The sequence below is a fragment of the Salvia miltiorrhiza genome, chromosome 3 (assembly GCF_028751815.1).
Source record: "Salvia miltiorrhiza cultivar Shanhuang (shh) chromosome 3, IMPLAD_Smil_shh, whole genome shotgun sequence".
Taxonomy (NCBI): Eukaryota; Viridiplantae; Streptophyta; class Magnoliopsida; order Lamiales; family Lamiaceae; genus Salvia; species Salvia miltiorrhiza.
Genome location: NC_080389.1, coordinates 60016145 through 60042141, shown reverse-complemented (window position 1 = coordinate 60042141; position 25997 = coordinate 60016145). Strand labels below are relative to the sequence as shown.

Genomic DNA, 25997 nt, shown 5'->3' with positions numbered 1-25997 from the left:
CGCCCTTAAAATTTCCACATATTAACATTAGTAGACGCACATAAATACTAACTATCACCACTTATTCTAATTTATAAAACTCTTTCTCCACACACCAAATACACAACCAGTTTTTCTTAAAACTCGTGTACACTTCACCGAGAAAGATGGTTCGTGGACGAAATGAATTCACGCTGATACGCATTTTCATAACGAAAAGCATAATGACTGTTAATATATCGTGAAAACCAGCAGCCGCTACATTCGATACATAAAGGTTCAGACTTATAGAAGCGTTGGTGGGATTTGAACATGAGATTTTGGCCTTAAGGATACTCACTCTACCACTAGATCGTCCCCGGGCGGATAAAATTGAACCATGAAAACTAGAAATGGTCAGTTGTGAGTAAAACAGAAGCCTTAACTGGATGAAAGACAAAGAACATATCTCCTAGAAGCAGCAACCAAACATGTGAAAGAAACCAAGTTGTTAACCTTTCACTCAAATCCACACTAATAATCTATATAAGCAGGCTTAAGAATAATACCTCTCTCTCTCTGTGGTCTATTCCTCATGGACTCAAATGGTGAGAACATCACCAGCAAAGGCAGCCAGTTGCCACAACAGCATAACCATTACCTGTCGTGTCACCTCCTTAAAGCTCTGTTATGGTTCACTCTGGTTACTCTCACATGCCTCGCGTTCTATCAATCCTCTACAAGCCCTATCCAGTTACTCACCAGATCCATCTCCTCGTTCTCCTTCTGTCGTGCAAAAACCTGCACCACTCCAGTAAGTAATTCAAACGCCTTTAACTTTTTCATATAGTGCATGCAATGGTTATGTGATGTGCTACGAATATATGACACTGATAAAGATTTAGTAGTTCCACCAAATTGTTAGGAAACAGTTGATGTGTATTCAGTATTTACCTTTTATGAATGGGAATAACAATTGTGAAACACCTCTACTATATGCCTTCTCAGGGGAGTGGAGGGCTGGGGTTAGTTCATGTATTGAAAAGGGCATCCATGCCTGACAGAACGGTGATTATAACAACCTTAAACGAAGCATGGATCGAACCAGATTCAATATTTGATCTCTTTCTTAAGAGCTTCAGAATCGGGAATCAGACACTCGGGCTTCTTAAACATTTGGTGGTCGTTGCTCTGGACAAGAAGGCTTTTGATTACTGTTTAAGTACTCCACAGTTGAACTGCTATAATCTAACAACAGAAGATGTTGACTTCTCTGGTGAGGCACATTTCATGACTCCAGGCTACTTAAAGATGATGTGGAGAAGGGTTGATTTCCTACGAAGTGTTCTTGAGATGGGATACAATTTCGTTTTCACGGTATCTTCCATCTCTTACTAGTGCACGTACCATTCATATACTTTTTACTATTTCCAAATTTAAATGCATGTTAAATCAAGTATTAGACTAAGAGCCATGAGGTTCATAATGGTGCAGGATGCAGATATCATGTGGTTAAGAAATCCATTTCCACATTTTTACACTGGATACCGACTTCCAGATTTCATGCGATAGTTTTAGGGGGAACCCCTCAGACTTGAACAATGCACCTAATGGAGGTTTCAATTACGTCAAGTCAAGCAATAAGACTATCGAGTTTTATAAATTCTGGTACAAATCACGACAGTATTATCCAAAGAAGCATGATCAGGATGTACTTAACAAGATAAAGTATAATCCTTTCATTAGGGAGATCGGATTAGAGATCAAGTTTCTAGACACAGCTTACTTTGGAGGGTTTTGTGAGCCTAGCAAAGACTTGAATTTAGTATGCACAATGCACGCAAATTGCTGCGCTGGTTTGGACAATAAGATTCATGATCTCAACATCTTGCTTGAGGACTGGAAAAGTTACCTCTCTTTACCAGAAAATGTCAGGAAAAGTCAGCCACCTTCATGGTCGGTTCCACAAAGTTGCGGGTAATTAATTTAATTTAATTTCATTCATTTGCAGAAGATAAAGGTTTGGATAATTGTCATTATTTTCCTCTCATTCGTGTAAAACTGAGGTTTCCTAACTGATATATGCATTTTTCTCTGTTTTAATTTACATGTAGTCCACGTTCATTTCATCATCATACCCCAAGGAAGAAGAGTGGTAGCAGAATGAAATAAAGAACGAAATTATTGATCCTGGACACAAATTCAAGGTAACATATGTGCCTCATGTTCTTGAACTATTAATTAGTGTGCAATCAATCTAGATATTTTTAGATTAGATACTATAAGTCTATAATCAATTTCTATACTTGATGTTATGGGTCTTTTTAACATCTGTATGCTTTCATCCATCATCAACATATTCAATTAAATGGCAATATATCCCTTGTGAAATCTTTACTTCTCACTGACCTTGTAAAATCTTGACTGCAGGCGTTATTCCTCTAATTTTGGCTTTTCAATTTCCACGCATGGTAGCGGTGTCATACGCCCAAAATTGCTAAAGCTGCAAAAATGTCACAAGTTGATGTAGCATATGCAGTAATAGATTAGCATATGCAGTAATAGAGTATGCCAGGGCAGAATAAGAGCTTCTTAACATGTATATGCTCTTCTAGTTTCTCTAATCAGCAGTAGTGAAACTTGTAAATTTGTAATCATAGTTCAGTTTCTCCTAAGATCTAACGGTTTTTATATGCTACAATCAATGAAATATATAGTGAAATTTTCAAACTATTTAACGTCAGTGCAATATCAGGGGCAGTTCCTATTTTTTAAAACTTTGGAGGGCGGGTGCATATTTTCTCTTCCCAGAAGCCTCACTTGAAGAAACAGGACAATCATGAGAACTTTCCTACCAAATCCAAACACTTTTTACATCAAAATAATCATACGGTGATGATTCCTTGTTCCAAAAATATACCAGGCAGAAGAAGTGGTCAACTCTGTGTGCAATGTACCATTAACATACAAGGACAGCCAGACAAAACACACACACACACACACACACATGCATCATGCCATAAAATATTCAGATCAAATGAGGATCCATTGCTCAAACAGTTTGCAAAGTACTACAACTCCTAACCAGTTTCATCAGATTCATATTCTGAAAGCACATTACAATCTGCCTCTGATTCAGACTCGAACTCAAACTCAAACCTACTTCTTCTTCCACCAAGAGGAACCCTCACCACTTCATCCTCAGAACCCTTCCTCTCCCTCTTATACACTCCCCGGCTTCTATCCAAAAATCCACTCTTCATCATGCTCGAATACTTATCCCGAATATCAGCCAGTGGGTGCTTCTCAATCAGCTGTCCCCGATCGTACCCCTCCCTGAGAACAACAGTCTGTGTTGCGCCCTTCTTCGATATGTAAAAGATCTCCGGATGCCTTTCAAACGCCTTGGTGAACTTCTGAGGCATGGCCAGAGGCGTTCGAAGGTTGCTCACATTCTTCCTCTCAATCTTCTTGTGTATTGTGAGATGGAGAAGCTCATGAAACACTCCAACAAGCCTCTTCTCGGCCACATCCGTCCTCGGATCCAAATGCGACGCGTCAGCATACGGGCTAGTGTAAGGCAGCTTCTGCCACTCATTCAACCACTCCATACACTTCTTCTTCAACCCAAAACCCCTTGTGAATCCGATCGGAAACATCAAAGACTCGTTCTTTCTCAAACTAATCGAGCTCCTTGACTCCAAATGGGACAATGCCAAACGATCATCCCAAACTAGCAGTTTCAATCCCACACGATCATCGGGCAGCTTCACATAACGAAAACAAATCCGGATGCTTCCGGATAAACTTATCCCCAAAATCGAAAGGTAACCCTAAATCCCACCATAGCTGATCGATTGTCTGCAGAGGGAGCAATCTCTCCCTCGTGAGCATAAGCAGTTTCCGGAGCCTGTTCAAGATATCCACGTAGCAATCCTCACACACAACACGCAGTTCTTGAGAGCAAACATCCGACGCTTCAGGCGATAATCTGTACCACGGAACAGGGGTACCGCTAGAATCAGGGAGATGAAACTCTTGGAAAATGTTGGGGAAGCGACGGATGAAGGTGGAGAGTTTGAGGTCGGAAGGGAGGCCGAGCTGGCGGCGGTGGCGGGAGAGGCGGTGGATGGGGAGAGAGAGATTGGGGGCGGAGGCTATGAGAGAGATGAGGATACAAGTAGCTTTGAGGTGAACGCCGCAAGAAACTACGGGATCAAGAGCGGCGTCTTTTACCCATTTGAGCTTCACGTTGACGAGATTGCGCGCCTGAATGTGGATGGACGGGTGGAAGTAGGCGGCGGCGGAAGCAAGATTGATGAAATTCCGCCTTTGGTTGAACATCTTTTATCTCTGGGGCAATTCATCGAATATGTACATGACACAAAAGAGGTGGCAGACAAATGCTTCCGATTTTTACATCACTGACTGAAATTGTGAAGTTGAAGCAGACAACACGCCGTCTTCACAGAGAGATCAATTTCGATGAGACGATTGGGCCAAGATATGCACTATCAAAGACTGGTTTTAGGGGAGTCGGAGAGGTAGCCTTCCCCCCGATTGCATATTTTCATCATTTCATGCAAGTTTTTTCTTTCTTTCTTTTAAATCTAGTTGAAAAAAATAGAATTTACAATTATTTTGTTCATAAGGTTTATAATTAATTGTCATTAAAAAGAAGTGAAAAGTTGATACTTAAGGCTTGGTTATTTCACTTTCTCAAAAAAAAAAAAAAAGGCTTGGTTATTCGTATTTCATTATGATTTTCTACAATTTATTTTTTCTCTTTCAGTTTATAATCAACAAATGTTAGCAATGGACGATTATTTGATAACAATGAGTTACAATAATTTTTATAATTATAACATAATTATTGACCATAATCGATTATTATTCCAATATACATTTTTCTTTTAATTATTTTATTTTTTTTAAAAACAAAAAGAGGATCCTATTAAGCACAAACACATGAAATATGAAGAAGACCATCCACATGAGTCGGAGGTGCATCCCAAACATACGCATTAGGAAAATTACAAGCACTTCTAGCTAAACGATGAGCAACCCTCAATGGCAACCGCTTAGAATAAGAAACACGAACGTGCACTATACTCTCAAGTAACTGGCGGCAATCTTTAATGATAGATTCTAATTCAGACCTATCAGTGTTCATGGAGTCCAAACTCCAAAGCGTCCACCACCATCTTGCTATTTGCAGTCATTTCCACATGATCGAGTTGTCTCGTCTTTATTCAAGAAAGAGCTTCCCTCACACACATTGCATCCCCCTCCGCCACTCTCAAGCAACCCACCATAATCACCACATTCGCTCCCACAAAATCCCCTTTCACATTTGGAAGAATAAGAGCAGCACATGTTCTCGACTTGGAAGCAAAGAAAGCTGCATTGATAGAGCATTTCATCCACTCATCGGGAAGGTCGTGCCAACTAACGCAGCTAAGCCGTCTGTCCCTTCCAGCAACGGCCCTTGCTGGTGCATGTGCATCTAGCCATTCTAGACGTGCTGCAGCTGCCTTTTTTTTTTTTTTTGATAAATTTACAATATTAGATAAAGAAATTAAATGGCCGTGCCATAGGAAATTCGAACCCAAGACCTTTGGCCTTAGGTATTAACCCCTTACCGCTTGGCCAACACACGCACACTAAACTGCAGCTACCTTTCTGATGGCATGAGGAGTGGTTGATCTATTGTTCCACACCTTGTTGTTCCTTTCTCGCCACTGTCTATACATATTACTGCATAATAGCAAAATTTTACTAGTTATTGTACATAAGAATTATAAATGAATCAAATATTTTTACTCGATTTGATATTCAATTTGAAATATTGATATTCGTAATTGAAACTATTCTATTCGTATTCAATTATGAATATTTGATTCGATCAGTAATCAAATATGATATTCGATTCGATACTACAAATTTATAAATCATTAATTGAGTATTTATTATTTGTGTGTGTTTTTATATAAATATGTTAGATATATACCTTTATTATTTAGGATATTATTTTATACTCTCTCCGTCCCATTATAAATGTCTCATTACTTTTGGCACGAAAATTAAGAAATGTGAATATATTGTCAAAAAAAGAATGAGACATTTGTAATGAAACATCTCATTATGAAAAGTGTGACATTTGTAATGGCATAGAGGGAGTAGTATTTTTTTTTTTTCCTCGAATGGAATAATTCGGGAAAGTGTGTAAATTAGGAAAAAGAAAGTGGGGCAACAGCATTTTCACATCCGGAAATGTGAAAATTTTTGGGAAAAGAGTGTAAATTAGGATAATCTGAATGTATTTACAGTATCCAAAATTTACAGAATGTGGTAGCGCCCCTGAGCTATATTTGCATTGGCTTATGGTGGCAACAAAGCCCGAGCTAAACTACTTCATGGCTTTTCCCCCAGCAAGCACTAAGATGGGCCAAACCCAACTAAAAAATTGACAAAAAACACAGAGAACATCTATAACCTAAATGTCAAAATTGAAGCTGCGACTTAAAGAATTTACACTTTGTACACCCTGCGCAGCTTATTCCGGTGCCGCGTGAGTCAGGACGATACTCCGCTCCTAAATATCGAGAGCTCGCTGCGTTCGACTCAGCCATTCAACTTCGCCAAAAATTGGTTCAGGTTGTATTCTTCGGTGTACTGTGATTGGTCCCATAGTTCTTCTAGCCCGCCAAGAATTGACTTTAGTCCCTTTCCCCTGCCTAGTATTTTTGCATCATCGTCACCTGCCTTTGATGATTTCGGTGCTCGTGCTCCCTGTATAACAAACAGATCGTTCATGAGTCAGGAAATTATGCGAAGCAATATATCACTAGTACAGAATGCTGAGCAGGATACCTTTTGGCCTTCAGCGGAAGTGAATAGATCGAGCAACTGATCTGTATTCATTGTATTCATGCTCGCGTTGTCTGCATTTATCACAGCATTAGCCACTGAAACTTTGAACTTTTGGAGACTCATCACCTTCTCCTCTAAGGTGCCTCGCATGATAAGGCGGTGGACATTTACAACTTTCCGCTGACCTAACCTGTGTGCTCTGTCCATTGCCTGCAAGTGTTGCAAAAATCAGATGAAGGTTCTGCATTTATCTTATTTACTACAAGCAAAAACATGATTCATAAAATGACACTGAGAAAAACTTGACGTTATAGCAAGTGCATTTTCTAAATTCACAAGGTACGACACAGTATCAAGAAATTTGGTATTCCTTCATGAACACACAGACAAATAGGTGTCACAAGGTCATATCATCACTATTTCAGATCAAATCAGAAAGCCTGAATGCTCTCTCTCATTTATAATAGCTTATGCAAGGGGATGTTCGGTTAAGCTTATTTTAAAGAGCTTATAAGCTCTAGCAACTTATAAGATGTTTCAAGAGCTTATAAGATGTAAGTTCTCAAGAGCTTATAAGTTGTCAAAGTGTTTGGATGCTTGAGCTTATAAGCTAGTGAGAGAAAATTAAAGAGAGAGAGAGCTTGAAATGTATTTTGATCCTTCTGGATTTCTTCAATCCTTGGGGAGCTTATAAGCTGTTGGAGCTTATTTTTACAGCTTATAAGTTGTTTAGGAGCTTAATTTGCCGAGCTTATAAGTTATTTCTCCAACTAGAGCTGTTGGCCTGTTTTTGCTCAGAGATATCAGTCAAGTTGATAATCAATTCAGGCTTATTTTATCTTTTGGCCCGGTTTGAAATAGAAACAATGGGATTGTTGATGGCCACTCGCAACCAGCCGAAGCCGATATTCATGTTTTATACATGGTAATTCAAAATTCACAAGCTTTTTCATACATGAGCATTAGATTGTTGCTATCGATGGTTCTAAAGATAAGAAGCAGAGAATTAACAATCCACAAAAAACCATCATTCAACCCTTTTATGAAACCTGTCATAAAATACTAGTAATAGTAGATGGAACATCATAAGCATACAAAATATGTGTGTGCTTAATCCAATATTTTCAAATGAGTAGGATATATAAGCCATAACAAGGACCAACTGTATCCCTACCTGGTGATCTCTCATGGGATTCCAGTCATGCTCCATGAAAACAAGGGTATCAGCCGATGTCAAGTTCAAACCAAGCCCACCAACTGAAAACAACAATAGAAGGTTCAAGTCACAAATAGTTACTTTCTTAGCTTTAGAAAGTGAACGAGATCCTACCATGTGTTGTCAGCAGCAGAGCATCAATTGTAGGGTCAGAGTTGAAAGCTTTGACAATTTCAAAGCGTTTCTCAGGTTCAACTGATCCATCCAACCGCAAATACGTAACACTGCTTGGAAGCAGGCATAAGCGATTAAATCATTATCAGAATATCTCACAATGAAGACATCTATAGAAATAAAGGGACGCCTTGACAAGAATAAACACATAATTAGGAGGTGCTACTCACTTTTTCATATGTGTTTGAAACAAGTCTTTTTCAATAATGTCTAAAAGGGCCTGCATAAAGAGTCACAATTACAAAATAAGAAAACCCAGCATGCGGGAGGAGGAGTTATCATTGACAAGAGATACAGAATTCTTTACTTTATGCTGTGCAAATATCAGAACTCTGTGCTGCCCAACAGTAATTGCACCCTCAGAATTGGAAGCATCGACACCTATTCCGCACTCTTCCATTATCTCCTGGAGAGCAACAAGTTTAGGAGAATGGTATAGCTTATGAAGCTCTGAAGCGATATCAGAGTTCGCAGGAACAAGTTCAGATAGAACAGGTAGCAGTGAATCTGGAATTCTTTCACCAACAACCAGTAACGGATGACTACAAAGTTTCAACAAATACTGAAGTGCCTGAAACAGAGAACATATAGGTTATTAGGGCATGATAAATTTAAGTAGATTTGTCACAAGAACACTAAATACCTGGAAAACATGTGAAGATGCCTTAGGAGCCGCTCCTGCATCTTCATTTTCCGTTACTATATTTGAGATTTCTTTTCTAACATGGGAACCAGAAAACTGCTCATATAGTTTCAGTTGTACAGGACTCAAGTCACAATATCTGTCCTGAATAATCTTCTCAGGCAGATCAGATAAAACTTCATCTTTTGTACGGCGCAAAAGGAAAGGCATGACCTATAATTGAGAAGAACCACCCAGACAAAACAGTTAACGAATTCAGAACTCATCTAAATGCTGGTAGATTGTTCCAGAAAATAGAAGATTAACAATTAAGCCAAACACCTGCTTGTGCAATGCTTCCATTGCCAGTACCCCTGCTTCTGCATCTTTTGCTGAACATTTGGGATCCCGGGCTGCTAACAGAGGTTTCCCATAGGTGGCCTGAAACTGTTGAAGCACCATGCTTAGACTAATGACAAACAAATGGTCCATCACATTATATTAGAATAAACATTGTTGAAGCACCAAGCTTAGACTAATGATTACCCACGTATTCTCATTCCCTAATTGGCTAATTCTATTGACCACAAACCAACCACCAACTAAATATTTTATTTTTGTTTTGTAGTAGAGCAGAGATACGGTAACAAAATCCCCAACCTAGAAGGCTAGCGACCTTTGGGTTCATCGTTCATGGAGCTTGTATATCAAAGCACGCACGCACACACACACACACAACATGGTCTGCTGCAATCTTCTAATCATAATTCATGCTAGGTGTACCTCTACATCCCATATTTAAAATTTTACGGTTTCCACATGGAGACTAATATATCCTTCCCACTTAAATACGACTCTGGTAGAAGAGGAAAATAATTACGATATATTCAGTTTCCAATTTCCACAGGCAATCCTCTTGATATCAGCTATCCGCATTAACAAGACCTAATTGCACTTAGAACTACGAGTAACTTCACATGCTATTTCCAAGAGAACCCAGATATATCCCCAGAATCATGCTCTGCCATATGGATACCAATGCACTAGAAAGCATGAACAGCCAATCATTTCCTCAAGTCTTAGAATTGCAGATGATGCATAGCATATATAAATTTATTTCAAATTCTTAGTATATACTGCACAAGAGTGTTAGTCAACAAGCATATGAGGCTACAAAATACTGAAATAGCATGATCCATTAATCATAACCCCATGGATAAACAAAGAAAAAACAGTGTCCAAAAGTGAGAAATATATGGCATACTTGTCTTTCTGTTCCAAGAAAACCTGGCATAAGGAAGTCAAAAAGAGACCAAAGATCCAACACGTTGTTCTGCAAACAGAAAGTGTTTTTTGTAAGCAATCGGCACAAACTTATGCTTGCCAGAAGAACTTAAATCAGATGACAAACCTGGATTGGTGTTCCACTCAATATGAGGCGATGTTTAGCCTTAATCTGTTTCACAGCAACTGTGACTTTAGACTTTGAGTTCTTTATAATGTGTCCTTCATCTAGGACGCAGTAATTCCAGAAGAACTGCTTGAGATGATCAATATCTTTCCGGACGACATCATATGAAGTTACAATTGCATTATGCTTGCTAAATTGTGGTCGCAGCGAAGATCGCTCTTGGGCAGAACCAATGTATTGAAGTGTTGTCAAAAGAGAAGGATCAATAAACTTCTCTATCTCGTAGACCCAGTGTCCAACAAGGGTTGAAGGACATATAATTAACGACGGTGGCAAATCCTCACCCTTATTTGCAGCAACATGCTCTGCTATATCAGATGCCACAATTGCTGATGATTGAAGGGTCTTACCAAGGCCCATATCATCACATAAAATTCCGTGAAGATTAAACCGTCTTAAAAATGCTAGCCAGTTTATACCTTCTTGTTGATACCTGAACATAAAGAGGAAACCAAAAACGGTAAAAAAAAACAACATATACCATTGAAAGGAAAGTCTTGATGGCAGGCAAAAATGAAAATCAGAATTGAGAGATGAGAATAATACATTAATATTTGGAATAAGACTTATCCTAGGCAATATGCTCTCTTATCATACAGATGAAAATCCCCTTGAAAAAGTTGAAAGAGTCCCAAATAAATAGAGTAACTAGATGACATACTAAATTTTCTAGTAGCATCAAATTCAATTAAGTCTTTGTTAAACCACAGCTGACCCAAAAAACTATCTTCTCCAAGACATCATGAAGGGATTCCTTCAAGCCTTCAATTATGGTCCTTTTCCTTCCTAACCAAAAAGACCAACAAAATGCTGGGACAATATGAACTATTTCTAAATCTATGAATCAAAAACTGAGCCTGCCAAAGAGTATCATTGCTATTGAAAGAGAAGACTATGCTTCCAACTGCACTGACAACAATAAATCCTCATGTGTTACACTTCTTTAATTAAATTTACTCCAGAAAGCACAAGTATTGTCAGAAAAGGTGGAGTTACCTCCGAAGAGTCACTTTTAGCTCAAATGGGAGTTTGAAGTCATCAATATGAGAATTGTCAACTAGTTGCTCCAGAAATTGTGCATCCTCCTTATTTTTAGACAAACGGTCAGTCAGACCAACCGGTGGAGACACACCACGTGCTAGCGGAAGAAGTGGCACCAGGGCAGCAAAACTATGTGTTACACTCTGTCTAACCGAGTGATCACAGTCACTCATGCACCGTAAAAGAGGGACAACCAACAAAGGAGCGTATGGGACCAGTTCCAAACCCAACCCATGTACTAGCAAACTAACAAGCATGCCAGCTCCTTGTCTGGCATGCACAGATGACATATCACCTAACATAGGAACAACATTCTCAATAAGGGGCGCCATAACATCCAAAGTCATTGACTTGGCCATTGCTGTGATACATCGTGATGCAGCTAATCTTACAGCAATATGAGAATGTCTGACACATCTAAAAATACATGGTAAGAGAGTTAGGATTTTCAGCCTGAGTGATGCCTCCAAGGAAGGAGCAATAGAACGAATCACCTGCCACAAACCAAAGGAAAGGAATAAGAAAAGAACAGAAGATAATTAACCTGAGATCAGCATTAAAGTTATCCTATTGCGCAGTCATTTATCATTATAATGCATAAAAAAATGTTGTTGACTCTTAATAGTGCAAGCATGTACAAATACGTATCATTAGGTTCATTCCAGTCACATGTGACATGACACGGAGACAATAAAATATAAGAAGTAAGGTGCACAGGATCTTCAAAGTAGTCCCAATAAATGCCATATTTACTATCAGAAGTATCTTCATGTACTTTGTGGTGATACTCACAAAGCATAGCAAAACCTACTGCTTTTTTGATAAGTTTATTTTGCATTCACCTGCAACTATTTTGCCAAGTAAGACTCAAGGAGAAATGATTTTTCATTAACTTTAGTTACTGAAGATTCTGTGCAACAAACTGATTTAGTTTTACTTGTGTCATTGAACAAAAAGCAGAATGCTTACTTGAATATTGTTTATCAAAATCTGAGGATCTTTAACAGAATTAATAGACTGATCAATCAGCTTTTCGTCTTCTGGAGTCAGGCATTCATGATTACAAGGCTTGAGGACCTCAACAAGGCAATGCCAGATCTTAGGAAGTTTGTCAAACAAAGAACCACCAAACCTCATGCATAAATATTTCAATGCAAGTTCAGAACCCCGTCTGCTAATGTAACCTTCAGCCTTTGATCGGTCTTCCCCAGCAGGGAGCATATTAACTTTTGATCTATGTCTACCGCTACTACTCCCAAAGGCTAATAGATCATGATCTTCAATTAACTCAACAGAACTTAGAGCTCCTGCCTGGGGAGTTTCACAAGGATCCATGCATGCAAAAGTACATAAATTCTTGATAAGCTTGTCATTTGGACTGGGTTTGCGTCCGATGCAGTGATAAATAAGCTCTGCTAACGATTCAGCAGCCTTATTTTGAAGTATTTCCTCCTTCAGGGCAAATCATAATAACAGGGTGTTAAGTGAATCGCGAAATAATGAAATAGACAGCTCCTTCACTTATCACGAAGATTTATACTTATTCAATACACTACTGGTGTTTCTGGATTATGAGTACAAAATACCTGTTCTCTTTTGATGGAAGACATTATAGGCAGAATGATTGGATTGAGTTTTGCCGGAAGCTCTGACATCCAAACAACTGCAGCTGCTAGTAAAGCTGAGACAGTGAGATGCAAATTATTCTGAAACCACAAGAAAATAGCAATCTGAATGTCAGAAAATCTCTGGAAACTCTCCAGGGAGAGCAGATATAACTAACAATTATTCTGGAACGATGAGTGCTCACAGAAAAATGATAGATCTAAGTTACAAAGCTGCTTTATGACTATTTTGCTCTATTTGCAACTAAAAGGTACCTGAACACATTTCAAATATCCAGAAGTTGTTAATAGTTTCTGCTTAAGAGACTCCAATTCCTCAAACAGATTCCGTCCATCAAATTCCACTTCAGAAATACCATTACCCGTAAATGTAAGCTTTGATGCAAAACTCAAAGCATCATCTGCAGTCAAACTCTGAATGTCCACTTCAATAGATGACAAGAGATCACTGTACAAGCCAGATGACTCCGTAGCAGTATACAATTGACTTGCCTCATTGCGCATCTTACTATATGTTCTAGAGAGTTCAGCATAAGGTAGGAGAGAATCTTTTGTGGGATATGCATGGTTACTGCAAGTTAATAAATCCAACAAACATAGCCTAAATTTGCTTGAAATCCCAGCAATGACTTCATCAGCCTTGGAAATGTCTTTTAATTCTTTGAACCAAGATATAAGGACCATAGAAACCACCTGACCAGATCAACAAACAAAAGAAGCCATCAAAAGAAGCCAACAAATAAAAGTCCGTAGATTTAAAAATCTATAAATACATTCCCTCATCCAAAATTTACCTGCCTCTGAACTCCTGACAAAGAAGTTAACCCCTGCCAAAGTGGATCAAACACGTGATGCAAGGACGGACCATTCAACTTAGAAGCCATTAAACCCAGAGCTGCCGCTGTTAGCACTCGTGTATAAGTCACAGAAATATCCAAATCTGCACCAACAAATATCTTAGTTGAACTAGCAGAAGCATCCCCGTTTCTCTCTATAGACATGCTTTCTGTGGATTCTAAGGCCTTATTTTTTTGATTTTCACTTTCCAACATTGCTGCTCTCATTTTAGCTGCAGCTTTGACATGACTTTTACGAGGCAGGGCTACAGGCCAGAACATTTTCGTCGCGTCCAACAGAGAGCCATATGGAGTAGTAGCAAGCTCAATCCATAAAGAGAAATACAATTTGACAGCATTTTCTAAGTCTTCCACTGCACACTGTTGAATTGGAAGGACATTTTAGTGCCAAATATAGTAGGAAGGGGGAAGAAAAGAAAACATTGCAGAGACTTCATTTATTTTAAGCATAATATTGAAGTCGAAGAGAATATGAGACACCATACAGAGGGTGATCAGACAAAAGTTTAAACAACTAACTGAAAAGACAAAGAGATGGGCAACAGATAAAGTGAAAACCAGCTTAAACAGAAAAACCTTACTTTAGTTAAGAGATGCCAGACCCTCTCTGAGCACAGTAGAATCTCCTCATTTGATTCAAGGAGCAAGTTCTGGAAAACAATCCTTAGGGTGTCACCAACTATGAAAGAAGGCCAAAATGAGCTAGACTCATCAGTGATGCTCCTCCTGTAACCAGCTTCAAGCAAGCGTTCCTGCAACCATGTAATTTTATTTTATTATAAATGAAATTAGTAAATGAACCATGCCATCAACAGAAGGCAACCCCTAGCAATAGAAAGCATCCACAGAGGGTCACAAAATTAAATTAAATCATACAAGACTATAGTACCAAGGTGCGGATTGCTGATAAGCGAACAGATGTGATACTGTGTCTCATAAAGGGCCATAATCTTGGGGCCAGAGTTGATAGCATATAAGGGTTTTCTAGAGAACCCATTCCTTCTTGAAGATCATCTGTCAGATCAATTTCATTAAGGTCAAGCTCTGGTTTCTCTTTGGAGCCCAAGGTACCAAAAGTCTTTGGAATCATCTCCTCCTGGGAATAAATTTCTGCTAATAGATTCATTACACTGCAATAGAGATCAGAAATTGTCAAAATATGAAGAGAAAAACAATAATTGTTTAATAAATAATGTTAGATGAACAGACAAAGAGCTTAATAAGGACCTGGCATCCAAGCATCCTTAGAAGTAAATCATTATATTCAATATTAAAGGAAATTCGAACTTTTCCACACACACACAATTGATGATTATCAATTGGGAATAAAATACAGGATAAACAGCCTGTTTCTATGAAGAAGACAAATAAAGAGAGAGCACTGGAGGGAATGAAAGGAGGTAAGATCAGCAATAGGGCAAGGAGAGATGATGCAGGGAAGCATCTAGTCCGTTGATTAAGATTCACAAAATACCGGAAAAGAACAATATAACAGTGACATTCCGTTGATTCCCTCTTGAATACTGGAAGAACACAGAAGGGAAAACAAACCCTAGCTTTTAATTTATCAAAATCCAAAATGCATAATACATAAAGAAATCTCCTATATAAACTCACTAAACAGGCCAAGCCCTTAAACTGAAGTAAAATACATAAATTAATGAAAGGCCTAATAATTAAAATAACAAGTAATTAAAATAAACTAATAAATAAAACACTCCTATATCATTCTCCATCGAGAGACAACACTTATAGCAAAAGCATTAACAAACAAATGTGATGCACCAGCAAGTAAGAAGAAACCTAAAAGCAAGAAGACAGCGGAAAATTCAAAACTGGGTGAAGAGAATTAAGTAGGGCTAGATATGCCTAGTACTTGAGAAGTGGAGAAGCCCTGTAGTATAGGTTATCAAATTTGGTATGTACAAAGTGCATCCTAGTTTGCAATCAACACTAGCATAGTAAAATTGACAAGAACCCAGAGAAAGAAAAACGGTTCACCTACAGGACATGAATTTCTGTCGGTTCAGAATTCCAACATAAATTGATGTAAGTTGGTCAAATAATTCATCTAATAGCCGAATTAAGAAAAGATGTCGTGAAGTAGCACATATGAGCATTACAATATAGTACACAGAAGACATGACACCAAAAAAAACACCTGCTGGTTGAAGGACTTAAATCATCCAAGTCAAGCAAAATGTCCCATAGCAGCATGATAATACAATGCAATACTGGACCCTTCAGAGAAGCAATAGCAGCAGAAGTTGGTATTAGAGCCTCTGCTGCAACGGCTCTGACATCATCATCGGGATCTTCAAGCCCAGTTTTACAAGCAGGAAGAACAGACCCCAGTAAATCATGTAGCATCTCCTGGTATCAGGACAGAATAGAAACAACGTCAATGAAACAAACTGCGAAGTACAAAATGCACAAAAGCATACATGAGAGCAACAGATTAAGTATATATGGGAAAGAGAATCTAAAGAAGAATGTCAACAGGAGCGTCAGAAAGTAAAAGTACCACAAGAGCATTTGAGAGAAACACAAATTTATTCACCATCAAGTAATGTGAGGTGGAGAGAATAGACCAAGGAGAAATTCTTCAAAACATAATCAAAAAAATGAAAGTGCGAGACAATATGATGCAGAAAAGCATTTAGAAAAAAGAAAAAAGAAAAAAACAGCTTAAAAGACACAGAGAATAGGAAAATGGAGGACATCACCAAAAAAAATATATATATGGCTTCATTCCTAAAAACATAGGCTGATATGGCTTGATCCTTTCTCTTATAAGATGCCCGCTTTGCATAAAATACATCTCTGATGAAATGCACATCTTTACACCACTAGACCAACCGTGGACAAGTTATGCTGGTTCTCAATTATCACGTGAAGCTAATATTTTCAGAAGAAATTCATTAATTAAGTTGGGTTTTCTGGGGTCAGAGCACAAGATACTAAACCACAGGCAACAAATATAACTTGAACTGTTTTCTGCATTATTTCGTAACAAATGACCCACTAATAATCTCCCATCAAGTTCCATAATACCTGCAGCAACCTACTAAAGGCTCTTTCACCTTAGAAAATCTTGTTCTCTTTCAAGATTCTCCTTTTATCCAAAGAACAATTTCTCCCTAAAAGAGAGAACCTTTTGTCAACCACAAGAACGGCCACCTATTTTTCTAGCCAGTTTCAGAATTATAATACTCCAAATGGTGACTTCAAACACCAGTTATGTCAAGATAAAAGGCACTGAGTGTACAGGATACAATAATCTTGATTAATATATACTCCCTCCATCCCATTATTGTTGGCCGATTTCTTTTGGGCACGGGTATTTAGGAGAATAAGATTGTAGTGTAAAAGTGTGTAAAGGTGTGTGGGGCCACATTGTTTGTAGTGTAAAATCATTACCAAAAAATAGAAACAGGCCAATATTAATGGGACACCGGACACCCCAAAAAGAAAAACAGGCCAACAATAATGGGACAAAGGGAGTAGTAAACTAAGTTGTCACCTAATAGATGTTGCTTTCATTCATAATGGCCCAACTACAAAATAGTTCTGATCAATATCCGTTCTAACAAAACAGCCAAATCCATTAAAGGTGGTGACGACTAAACAATAAGTTCAACAACTGAAATTGTGAACCCGCATGAGGATAACAGGTGGATACATCAGAAATCAGAAGCTCACACAATAAACGCGCAACAAAACAAAGTTAAGAACAAAACAACACTGCTGGACGTCAAGAATCAAAACAAGAATTACAATCCAATAACCTCAAACGCTATAATCAATTATTTTAATTGATGCAAGAAGTCCAATTGTTTCTCTTTATCAACAATATTGAGGCTGCTCAAGATGTATAAAGATTAGGTTATTTCATAGATAACATATTCTTGCACAATACTTAAGAGAATTAAGCAAATAGCTGAAAACACATCTATCTCCATACCATTAACACTAGTTTAAGGTTATACCACACAGAAATCTACCTGTCGAACTGCAACTAGATATTTAATTCCCAAAAGACTCCCATGACGAATCTCCCACTCTGGTCTACGCTGAAAGAATAGAAGGAATAATTAAAAAGATGCTGGTGTCGGAAAAGCTTGCCTCACAAAGACGTTAACTTATAAGCTGATTATTTTGTATTCAAATACTTACCTGCATTTGCAATAAAATGTTTAGTGTTTCTCTAACCAATGTTGGGGGCATGTATTTGAGCACAGCACCTAAAGCTTGAGCACAGGTTTCCCTAACTGGCGCAACAACTTGATCAGAGACATAATCACCAAACCTGTAAATTGCCAAATCCACCAAATCAGATCACAAAACTTCCAAGTGATTCAATCTGCATCTGAGCTATTCCATAAACCTTGTGAACAAGCTTGTGCAGAGTAAAAACAGGATATACAAATATCTAATGAAAATCTACATAAAAGTAATAGTCGTCATACTTGGAGCCACAGAATTTCTAGTTCCTTCTGTAGCTTCAGTATTTATCATTACAAAACATACTTAGTTAAGCTAACTATATTTTAAATAAATAATACCTATCCAGTGACAATAGGCACAAAAAGCGAATTGCACAATCTTGCAGAAATTCACAATTTCTCAGCCATGAATTCCTGGCATCTTTGACAAAGTTCAAGAGTTCACAGTTTTGAGTAAGATTCTTCAATATATCCATCTTCTCCAATGATTCATTGCCTTCAGTGGAATCCTTCACCTCAGTAGCATCATTAGTAGAATGGCAAGCACTCCCAATGCCAGATTGAGTTTCCACCTTCACAAAATTAATATCAACTTCTCCATTTGCACCAGTCGGAAGAGTCGGACCTTCTTCATCAACATTCATACAGACCTCTGGATCTGCATTACTGGAATCACTAATAGGAAATGCTGCATCTTCAATTTTTGGTTTCTTCAAAATCGGTTCTGATTCATCAAGAGGAACTTGTAAATTCAAATCGATTTCCCTCTCCCGTTTCATTGTTGTATCATCATCTTCAACTTTCAAATTAGAAACAGACGGACTACGGCTGCTCGCTTCAGGCATAAGGATCCCCGCACTAGCTCCTTGATAGGTTAATATCTCCCTAAGAGCCATAATACTACCATGGCGAACCTCCCAAACTGAAACACAACCAGACAGCTCAATTTCATAACATAGATGTGTGTGTGTGTGTATAGTCTAAAGATCAAATGCAGTACAGCAAAGAATCACTTACCAGGATCAAACATATCCACAAGGAGTTGTTCGACAAAAGTCTGGAAAGGCCAAACCCCATCTCCATCCATTTCAAAACTCTCCTCGTCAGAGATTACATCTGTAAGTTGCTGCATCAAAATTAATTTCAGAAACCCAAGGCTCCATAAGAATGCAGACAATGAAAACAATTGGAAAGGACCACATATAAAGGAAAATACTTGGTAGAAGGAAATATAGAAGAGAACACACAGTACGACAAAGAAATGTCAAGATGGTGCTTAGTTCACATTCATAGAGAAGCCAGAAGATCATTGGTACATAATTTCTCATGTTAAGTAAGTTTGACTATTTCACTAAACAATCAGCTCAAATGTGTTTTTCTTTTACCAAGAATCGTTGATTAAATAATATTACTCATATGAATTTATGATACCCAGATACATACCAAACTGGGTATCTAAACCATAAATTTTACACTATGTTCATAGGTTCTCATTTATCTCCCAGAACATAATCGTGTAAAAATAGTTGCAAAAACAAATGGGCTAATCAGATAACTCATTAATTTAGAACATTATAAATTCATGATCACTCAGCTCAAAAATTCTCACTTATCACCTTAAGACATATAACTTGATATCAATAGAGAAGTATGTGATTCTTATTACCATGTCTAAAGTTTGAAATTTTTGTTTACTATTACTTGTTTAGAAGGGATATGGAGAAATCTAACTTCTTACTTCAATGATTGGCAAACAAAGGCATAATCCCTGAAACAAGAAACAAAATGCAATTTCTAGACATTTATGTTCTGGCTAGGGCCTCAAACTAGTTCTGACTGCTAGAAGAAATCTACCAAGGTTGGGAACTTGTGACACAGTTACCCCAAACTCGTCTAAATGTGGTTTAATACCTCTGAATGAGAATTCCAATAAGTTAAAATGACAAAATCAATAAGCAATTTCCAACCCCACCCCCCTGGTGCGGGAACCCTTGTGCAAAAGAGCATCATAATTATGATACAAAAGATCATAATTTGTTAACATCTAAAGGGTGCTTAGCTATCTAAGCTTATTTTGACTAGATTATAAGCACCTAAAACTTATAAGATCTTAAATCCTATTTCAAAAATAAATTGTTGAAGAGTGTAGATAATTAGCTTTAAGATGCCAATAATATTAAGTTGTAAATTAAAAGTATAAGGGATTTCAAGATAAAATCTTCCCTATGAGGAATAGGTGAGGTCCTCTTACTTTTCTAAAAACACCTTAAGTTGTTTCACAGAGCTTATAAGTTCCACTAAACACCCTCTTCATCTGCAATGGTAGAAGAAAGAAAGCGTAGAAATTGCATTATTCTTTTTCACCTTATAAGAGCTTGATGTGTCAACAGGAATGCTCTTTGGTGATACCATATCATGTGACGGTGCCGCCTCTGTATCCCCATCTTTCGACCATCCTTTTGATTGGTCTTTTGAATTACTTTTGGCCTTCCGTTTCAAGAGATTTAATTCCCTTGCACTGGGCCTTCTAGATCTGGATGTGGGCACCATGGTTGTCACAAATTGTTGGATGTTACGTGAACGTTGTGAGGAGAAATACTGAAACGCAATACCATTCCCAGGGTATGCAACTTTTTGCTCAATAAGGTCCTCATCTCTTATGACATCATTGACATCCATAAACTGCTCACAGACATCTAAACCTGCATATGAGAATTCTGCTATTTTAGGAAACGAAGTTTTATGTTAACGATATGCAGTGCTTCATGAAACTCAACTTCATCAACTTCAGAATGCACATAGCATGCAAACAGAAAGTGTATTATCTAATACATGAGCTGAGAAACCCCACGTAACAAAAGTGAATCAAGGGAGACCGAGAATCATTCTAAATCAGATGGCGACGTTTACTTTGAGTGAGAAGATTGATAGATAGATAAAAATAATCCAAGCTAGTTTACCATTTACTTTGATGGATTGATTAATTTTGCACTTGTTTGACCATCTTATCCTTCAAATTCTCAGTCCTATGTTTTATCAATCTATCCTATCACTCAAAGTAAGTGCCCCCTTAGTAAAAGACAGAAGTTCAGTTATCAAATATAAGAGAACAAAAGAATAGCACCCTTTTCTTGCAGAGCGAAAAGTGTTAGTATCCGGCTAAATTGGTGCAATCCTTGCACAGAATCTTTAAACTGAGAGGTTTCATTCAGTTGCTTAGTGTCCAGAAAAATATTTAAAAAATAGACATAAAAGGACCAACAATGTTTTGCTAACGGTAGGGCACTTTTTTCAAGATAAGTCAATAAACCAAGCATATCAAACAAAAATAAAGTCTTCAGCGGGATATAAAGGTGCGCTAAGAATACAATGTGTCACAGTACAAAAAAATCAGATCAATGTTTTGCATCAGAGTGAATGATAACTATTTGGTAAGATATGTAGCTAGAAAAAAAACAATTATGGTAAAATCTAGGATCAGAATATGTTGCTTCTCTGGCAAAAGTGCAGTAAGTATTGTGTCCGAAATGGAATCTCCCATAAATAAAATATAAAATAAAGAATGGTACTCCTGTGTTAAAAACTACATATGACATAAGTTATAAGCACACTGTTCCACCAGAATAGCAAGGTAATGGATATGGATTGAATCAGATCAGCAAATATTTGTGCAGTATGGATGTAACAAACATAAGGACTTGCTGCTGCGATGGGAGCATTTTGTTATGATAAATCCATTCCATAGTTTATGATAGTAAACGAAGCAGCACTGACCCAACCGACGCTTAAGATTTTGTTTCTGCCGAGCCAATCGTTCCTTGGGGTTCTTGCAATTGTCACTTGCAATATCATATTCCTGAAATTTAGTTAATGAGATTAACTGTCGTGATAGCTATTATCCAACAAAATTACAGTTTTGTAACACTAACTAAAACCAATTCTAATAAACAGATGAAAAGAACATTTAAAATGATATCATCACATTTACGAAGCACATAAAAATACACCACAACATCAGGTTCTAAGATATCCACGTCAGGATATGTTAAAACACATTAAATGAAGAAGCAATGCAGTTGATTCACAATAGAAACATAAAACAGGCATATATGGCATTATCCATAAAATAAAAAAGCCACCCTTAAACTACAATAATGTATTAATGATAGAGACATATTTATTGTCTTTCGACCTCCCAAGGAAATGTACCTGGCCCCCAGATGCCACCAAAGCCCCAAACTCCAACACTTTGTTAAGATCAAAACTGCAAAATGCAAGATTTCAGTCACTTCAAGGAAAAGAATAAGCAACAATTATCTGGGCTCGATCGTGAGATGACACCACCTGTAATATATCCATGCAGCATAGAAATCCTAAGAAAGCAGTTAGACATAACAAGAAACAATGAAAAAAATACAAATAGCATAAAGAGAGAAAAACCTTCTAAAAGAAGTGCCAGCTCCAGTTCTAGAATGCCAGTTGGGTAGAGCCACCACATCATCAAAGGTGGCGGATATCCCAGTTTCCAATATTTTTGCGTCAACACAGCTAGAAAGTTCAGTCACAGATGTATGTTTGACATTCTCTGCTATAGCCCCTATGGCATGTGCAGCTGCCACCCTGGTGTCCCACTTTTTACTACGTAGATATTGTGACACCTGTAACTTTCATTGATCAGGATCGTTCTCACATTGAATTGAGAAGCCAAAAGAAATATTACCAGTACTCACAGGCAAACAATAAGAAACCAATAATCCATCTATGAAGACATAATATGAATCAAATCATAGAAAACTTCAAAATCAAAGTAGCAGATGGACCAAAGACTACATGGTCCAGCTTCACTGACTAAGAATCAATGATTTCATTCACTTCAGATGGTAAAATTTGTCTAGCAAAAGTATAAGAAGCTCCACTAATAAACCCCTTTAAACTACTCATACAGAATCAAATAAAATAAATAAATAATATATGTATCAGTAAAAGAGATTCTTTATTTGTTACCAAGACTACATGGTCCAGCTTCATAATAATTCAAGGAAAACATTTTAGCATAACTAAGGAACCTCTTGAACCAGCTAAACCACAAGCCAAGATCCCTAGAACCACATCAATGAATGAATCATTACTACATCCTACAAGTGAGTCAACCTTCTAGCTGTTTAAGTGTCAAATCAAACAATGTGTACCCACTCAGAACAAAGTATCTTCTCCCAAATAGCAGCTATAATGAAATAAAATGCAGAGAGCCATACATTAACCATTTGAACGACATTATGGTAATGAGCATAATTTAATCATTTAGCAATTACAGTAATTGACAATGGAAATATGTATATAACAGGAGCATGGTGTCAGTGTAAAAGTATCCTATATTTGAAATTTGCATGATTATTTATCACAGCATAGTAAATGTGTATCACAAATTATGACTTCATGTAAATTAATTGAAATTTTACTACATATAACAATAGTCTAATGACCATAACTGTTTCTTTATGCAGATCCTAAGAAAAAGAAATAAAGAAATTCCCAGCTTCAAATGTCATAAGATAATAATTTAAGAGTTAAATTTCATTAACACCTGCAATTATCTTTGACTTTTACAACAACGTCACATTGTTTAATGTCTTGTCATGTGTTTTTGTGAGATATGCAAATAAATCTACCATATTCTCATAATCGAGAGTGCAAACTGTAGCCAAGATTGGAAAGGTTAGGTCATGTAAACATATAAATTAAGTTGCAAAACCGTACCTTACTCAGGAGAGCATTCAGGTCCTGAGGATGTGATTTGGCAATTTCACCTATCTGCCTTGCTGCAGAAAACCTTGTAGCCTGGGTTGAACCCGCTTAGCATTTGTTAAGGAGAAATCATCATTCAACATACCCCCAGTTAACAAGAACTAACGGAATGACACGAAAGCATGCAAGAAGGGGGGAGTTGTCTTTTAGTTTATTGGTGAATGAGAGAGATCCTTGTCATACTTTAAAAATGAAAACTAAACATCCAAAACAGTTATGAGAATCCAGATTACTAATTGAGGAAAAAAGTTGAGCCAATAACACTCAACTAAAGATAATAACGGAACATATTACCACACAGAAACCAGGTGCTTAAATCCTATGTAAACTTCTGAACCTTCTGATTCATTGAATTACTGATTTCTACAATCCCCGAGTGAAGGAAGTCAAAATAAGGATACTATCTAACAAAGTGAGCAGCCGATGAAGCCGCGACGACTGCTGAGCCATTCTCCAAAATCTTTACCAAATTCCACTCAGTTTGATGCCCTCCTACCTCTTGAAAGTAATTGGCGATCAGCAACTGCCATCAGAGATTGCTTCCCGATAATCGTCTCCTCTTGCATGCAACTGAGACCATCCCCAACAGATACTGCAAACGCGAAATGCGGCGAATAAATCAATCCAACCGAACTCCAAACGCGAATTTGCGTTTGCATTGTAGTAGAACGCATTTCGCTTTTCAAATTTGTGGAAATTGCAAATCGGTACCTTACGTTTTGTGTTGTTTCGCGGTGGCGGAGATGATGGGGACTGGAGCGGAACAATAATCGGCGTGAAATGAATGCAACGGCGCCAATGGAAGAAGAAGAACCAAGAAGATGCAGCGGCGTCAATAGATCTAGGGATTCTGCTCTCTCTTTTTATACTCGAACATATGCATAAATTTGGATGAATGCATACCTAGAATCAGTCATGAGCAATAAATTCAGCTACAATTCCTAAAACTAATTATTTCGTGTGGGTGTAGAGTATGAGGAAGACGAGGGTTTCGATTTTGATAAACAGTGGATGACGCTCTTTTTATAAACATAAATTCAACAGCAGAAATTCCAAAATTTATAAAATTTTAATTTTATTTTTTTGACGTTGGTTATTTTGCGGTTCGAGAAATGGCCCGACCCGAATCAGGTGTTGACCGGTTTGGGTTTGGCCGACCCGTTTTAACTTTCGCGATTGTCTAGCGTCGTTTCTAGTAGTTTGGCTTAGCCTATACGTTATTGGTGCTAAAAGCCTAGAATGTGTACTACTCCAATTTAGATTTTAGTAAATCCCTATTTTGCATACTCGATCATTTTTCAGCCAAATTTTATATTGAAATAAACCTCTGAATTTTTAAGTATTTAATCCGTTGATTATTAAAACTATGTCAACTTAGATATATTCAAATGACGACGTTTACATTTCAAATTAACATCAAACTAAATGATGGCATAAATTAAAAAAAATTACGGAATAAAACAGGAAAAAAATGATAAGATTCAAGATCATAAGAAAAAAGAGAGAGAGAAGATACAGAGGCAAAACGAATTCAAGGAATCGATTAAATTTTTTTATTGTTACAAATTTGATTAGCTAATTTTGTATTGAAAGGAGACGGAATAAACATAGAATTTTTTTAGAGTTTTTAATTGTATAGCACTGTGAAATAATGTCGCTTTCATCAAACTATATAATATGACATTTTTTTTTATACGGTCGTATTCATGACATGTGAGCATATTTATATTAATTGAACATATTTATGTCATGTCACCACATCGAAATACGACGAATATTATGTAATTTGTTCGTGTAATAGTGGAAAATGGTTATTCTTATACTTTTATGGATGTGACTACGATTTAACTAAATCAAAATATCTATATTTCAAAAATGACACTTTGGAAGAGTGTGTCCATGTGTCGTCGTAGACTACGTAAAATAAACGAAATTTGTGAATAATAATGTCATCTAAGTATTTTTATAGAGTTGAAGTTCATAACCTTATAGTATACTAGTACTTATTTCATAAATCGTATCAACTACACCTTATCTGTTAGGGTTAGTTGTCGTACATAGCATGAAAACAACATTCTTTTCCTTATATAACAAACTGCGTTAAATAACAAAAATTGCAAAAATTATAA

The 25997-nt window shown here is 37.3% G+C and overlaps 2 protein-coding genes and 1 pseudogene across 5 annotated transcripts; 1 reads left to right on the top strand and 2 right to left on the bottom strand.

The window, feature by feature from the left end:
- Positions 1-423: 423 nt before the first annotated feature.
- LOC131014982 (uncharacterized protein At4g15970-like) lies at positions 424-2507 on the top strand (annotated as a pseudogene).
- Positions 620-4590, bottom strand: LOC131014981 (protein WHAT'S THIS FACTOR 9, mitochondrial). Its single transcript, XM_057943160.1, is given in 4 exon segments — positions 620-759; positions 2368-2461; positions 3044-3731; positions 3733-4590. Coding segments are annotated over 3 exon segments (1281 nt in total). The 5' UTR covers positions 4303-4590; the 3' UTR covers positions 620-759; positions 2368-2438.
- A 1650-nt stretch (positions 4591-6240) lies between these two features.
- LOC131014979 (TATA-binding protein-associated factor BTAF1) lies at positions 6241-24899 on the bottom strand. 4 transcript variants are annotated; one of them, XM_057943156.1, is made up of 29 exons: positions 24580-24899; positions 24270-24460; positions 23821-23915; positions 22504-22721; positions 22273-22327; positions 21838-21919; positions 20428-20765; positions 19081-19189; positions 18403-18985; positions 18014-18146; positions 17842-17910; positions 15999-16210; positions 14727-14967; positions 14419-14589; positions 13775-14197; positions 13236-13673; positions 12942-13061; positions 12325-12807; positions 11311-11849; positions 10255-10747; positions 10108-10176; positions 9186-9290; positions 8865-9077; positions 8529-8792; positions 8392-8441; positions 8162-8271; positions 8006-8088; positions 6832-7041; positions 6241-6750 (listed from the first exon to the last, which is right to left on the bottom strand). In XM_057943156.1, exons 2-29 carry the CDS (start codon positions 24316-24318, stop codon positions 6583-6585), a joined length of 6123 nt encoding a protein of 2040 aa, XP_057799139.1. In that variant the 5' UTR covers positions 24319-24460; positions 24580-24899; the 3' UTR covers positions 6241-6582. The 4 variants fall into 4 exon arrangements, with proteins under 4 accessions (XP_057799139.1, XP_057799140.1, XP_057799141.1 ...); XM_057943157.1 differs by having other exon boundaries at positions 24585-24899; XM_057943158.1 differs by lacking the exons at positions 23821-23915; positions 24270-24460; positions 24580-24899 and having other exon boundaries at positions 22273-22407; positions 22504-22643.
- Positions 24900-25997: the final 1098 nt, after the last annotated feature.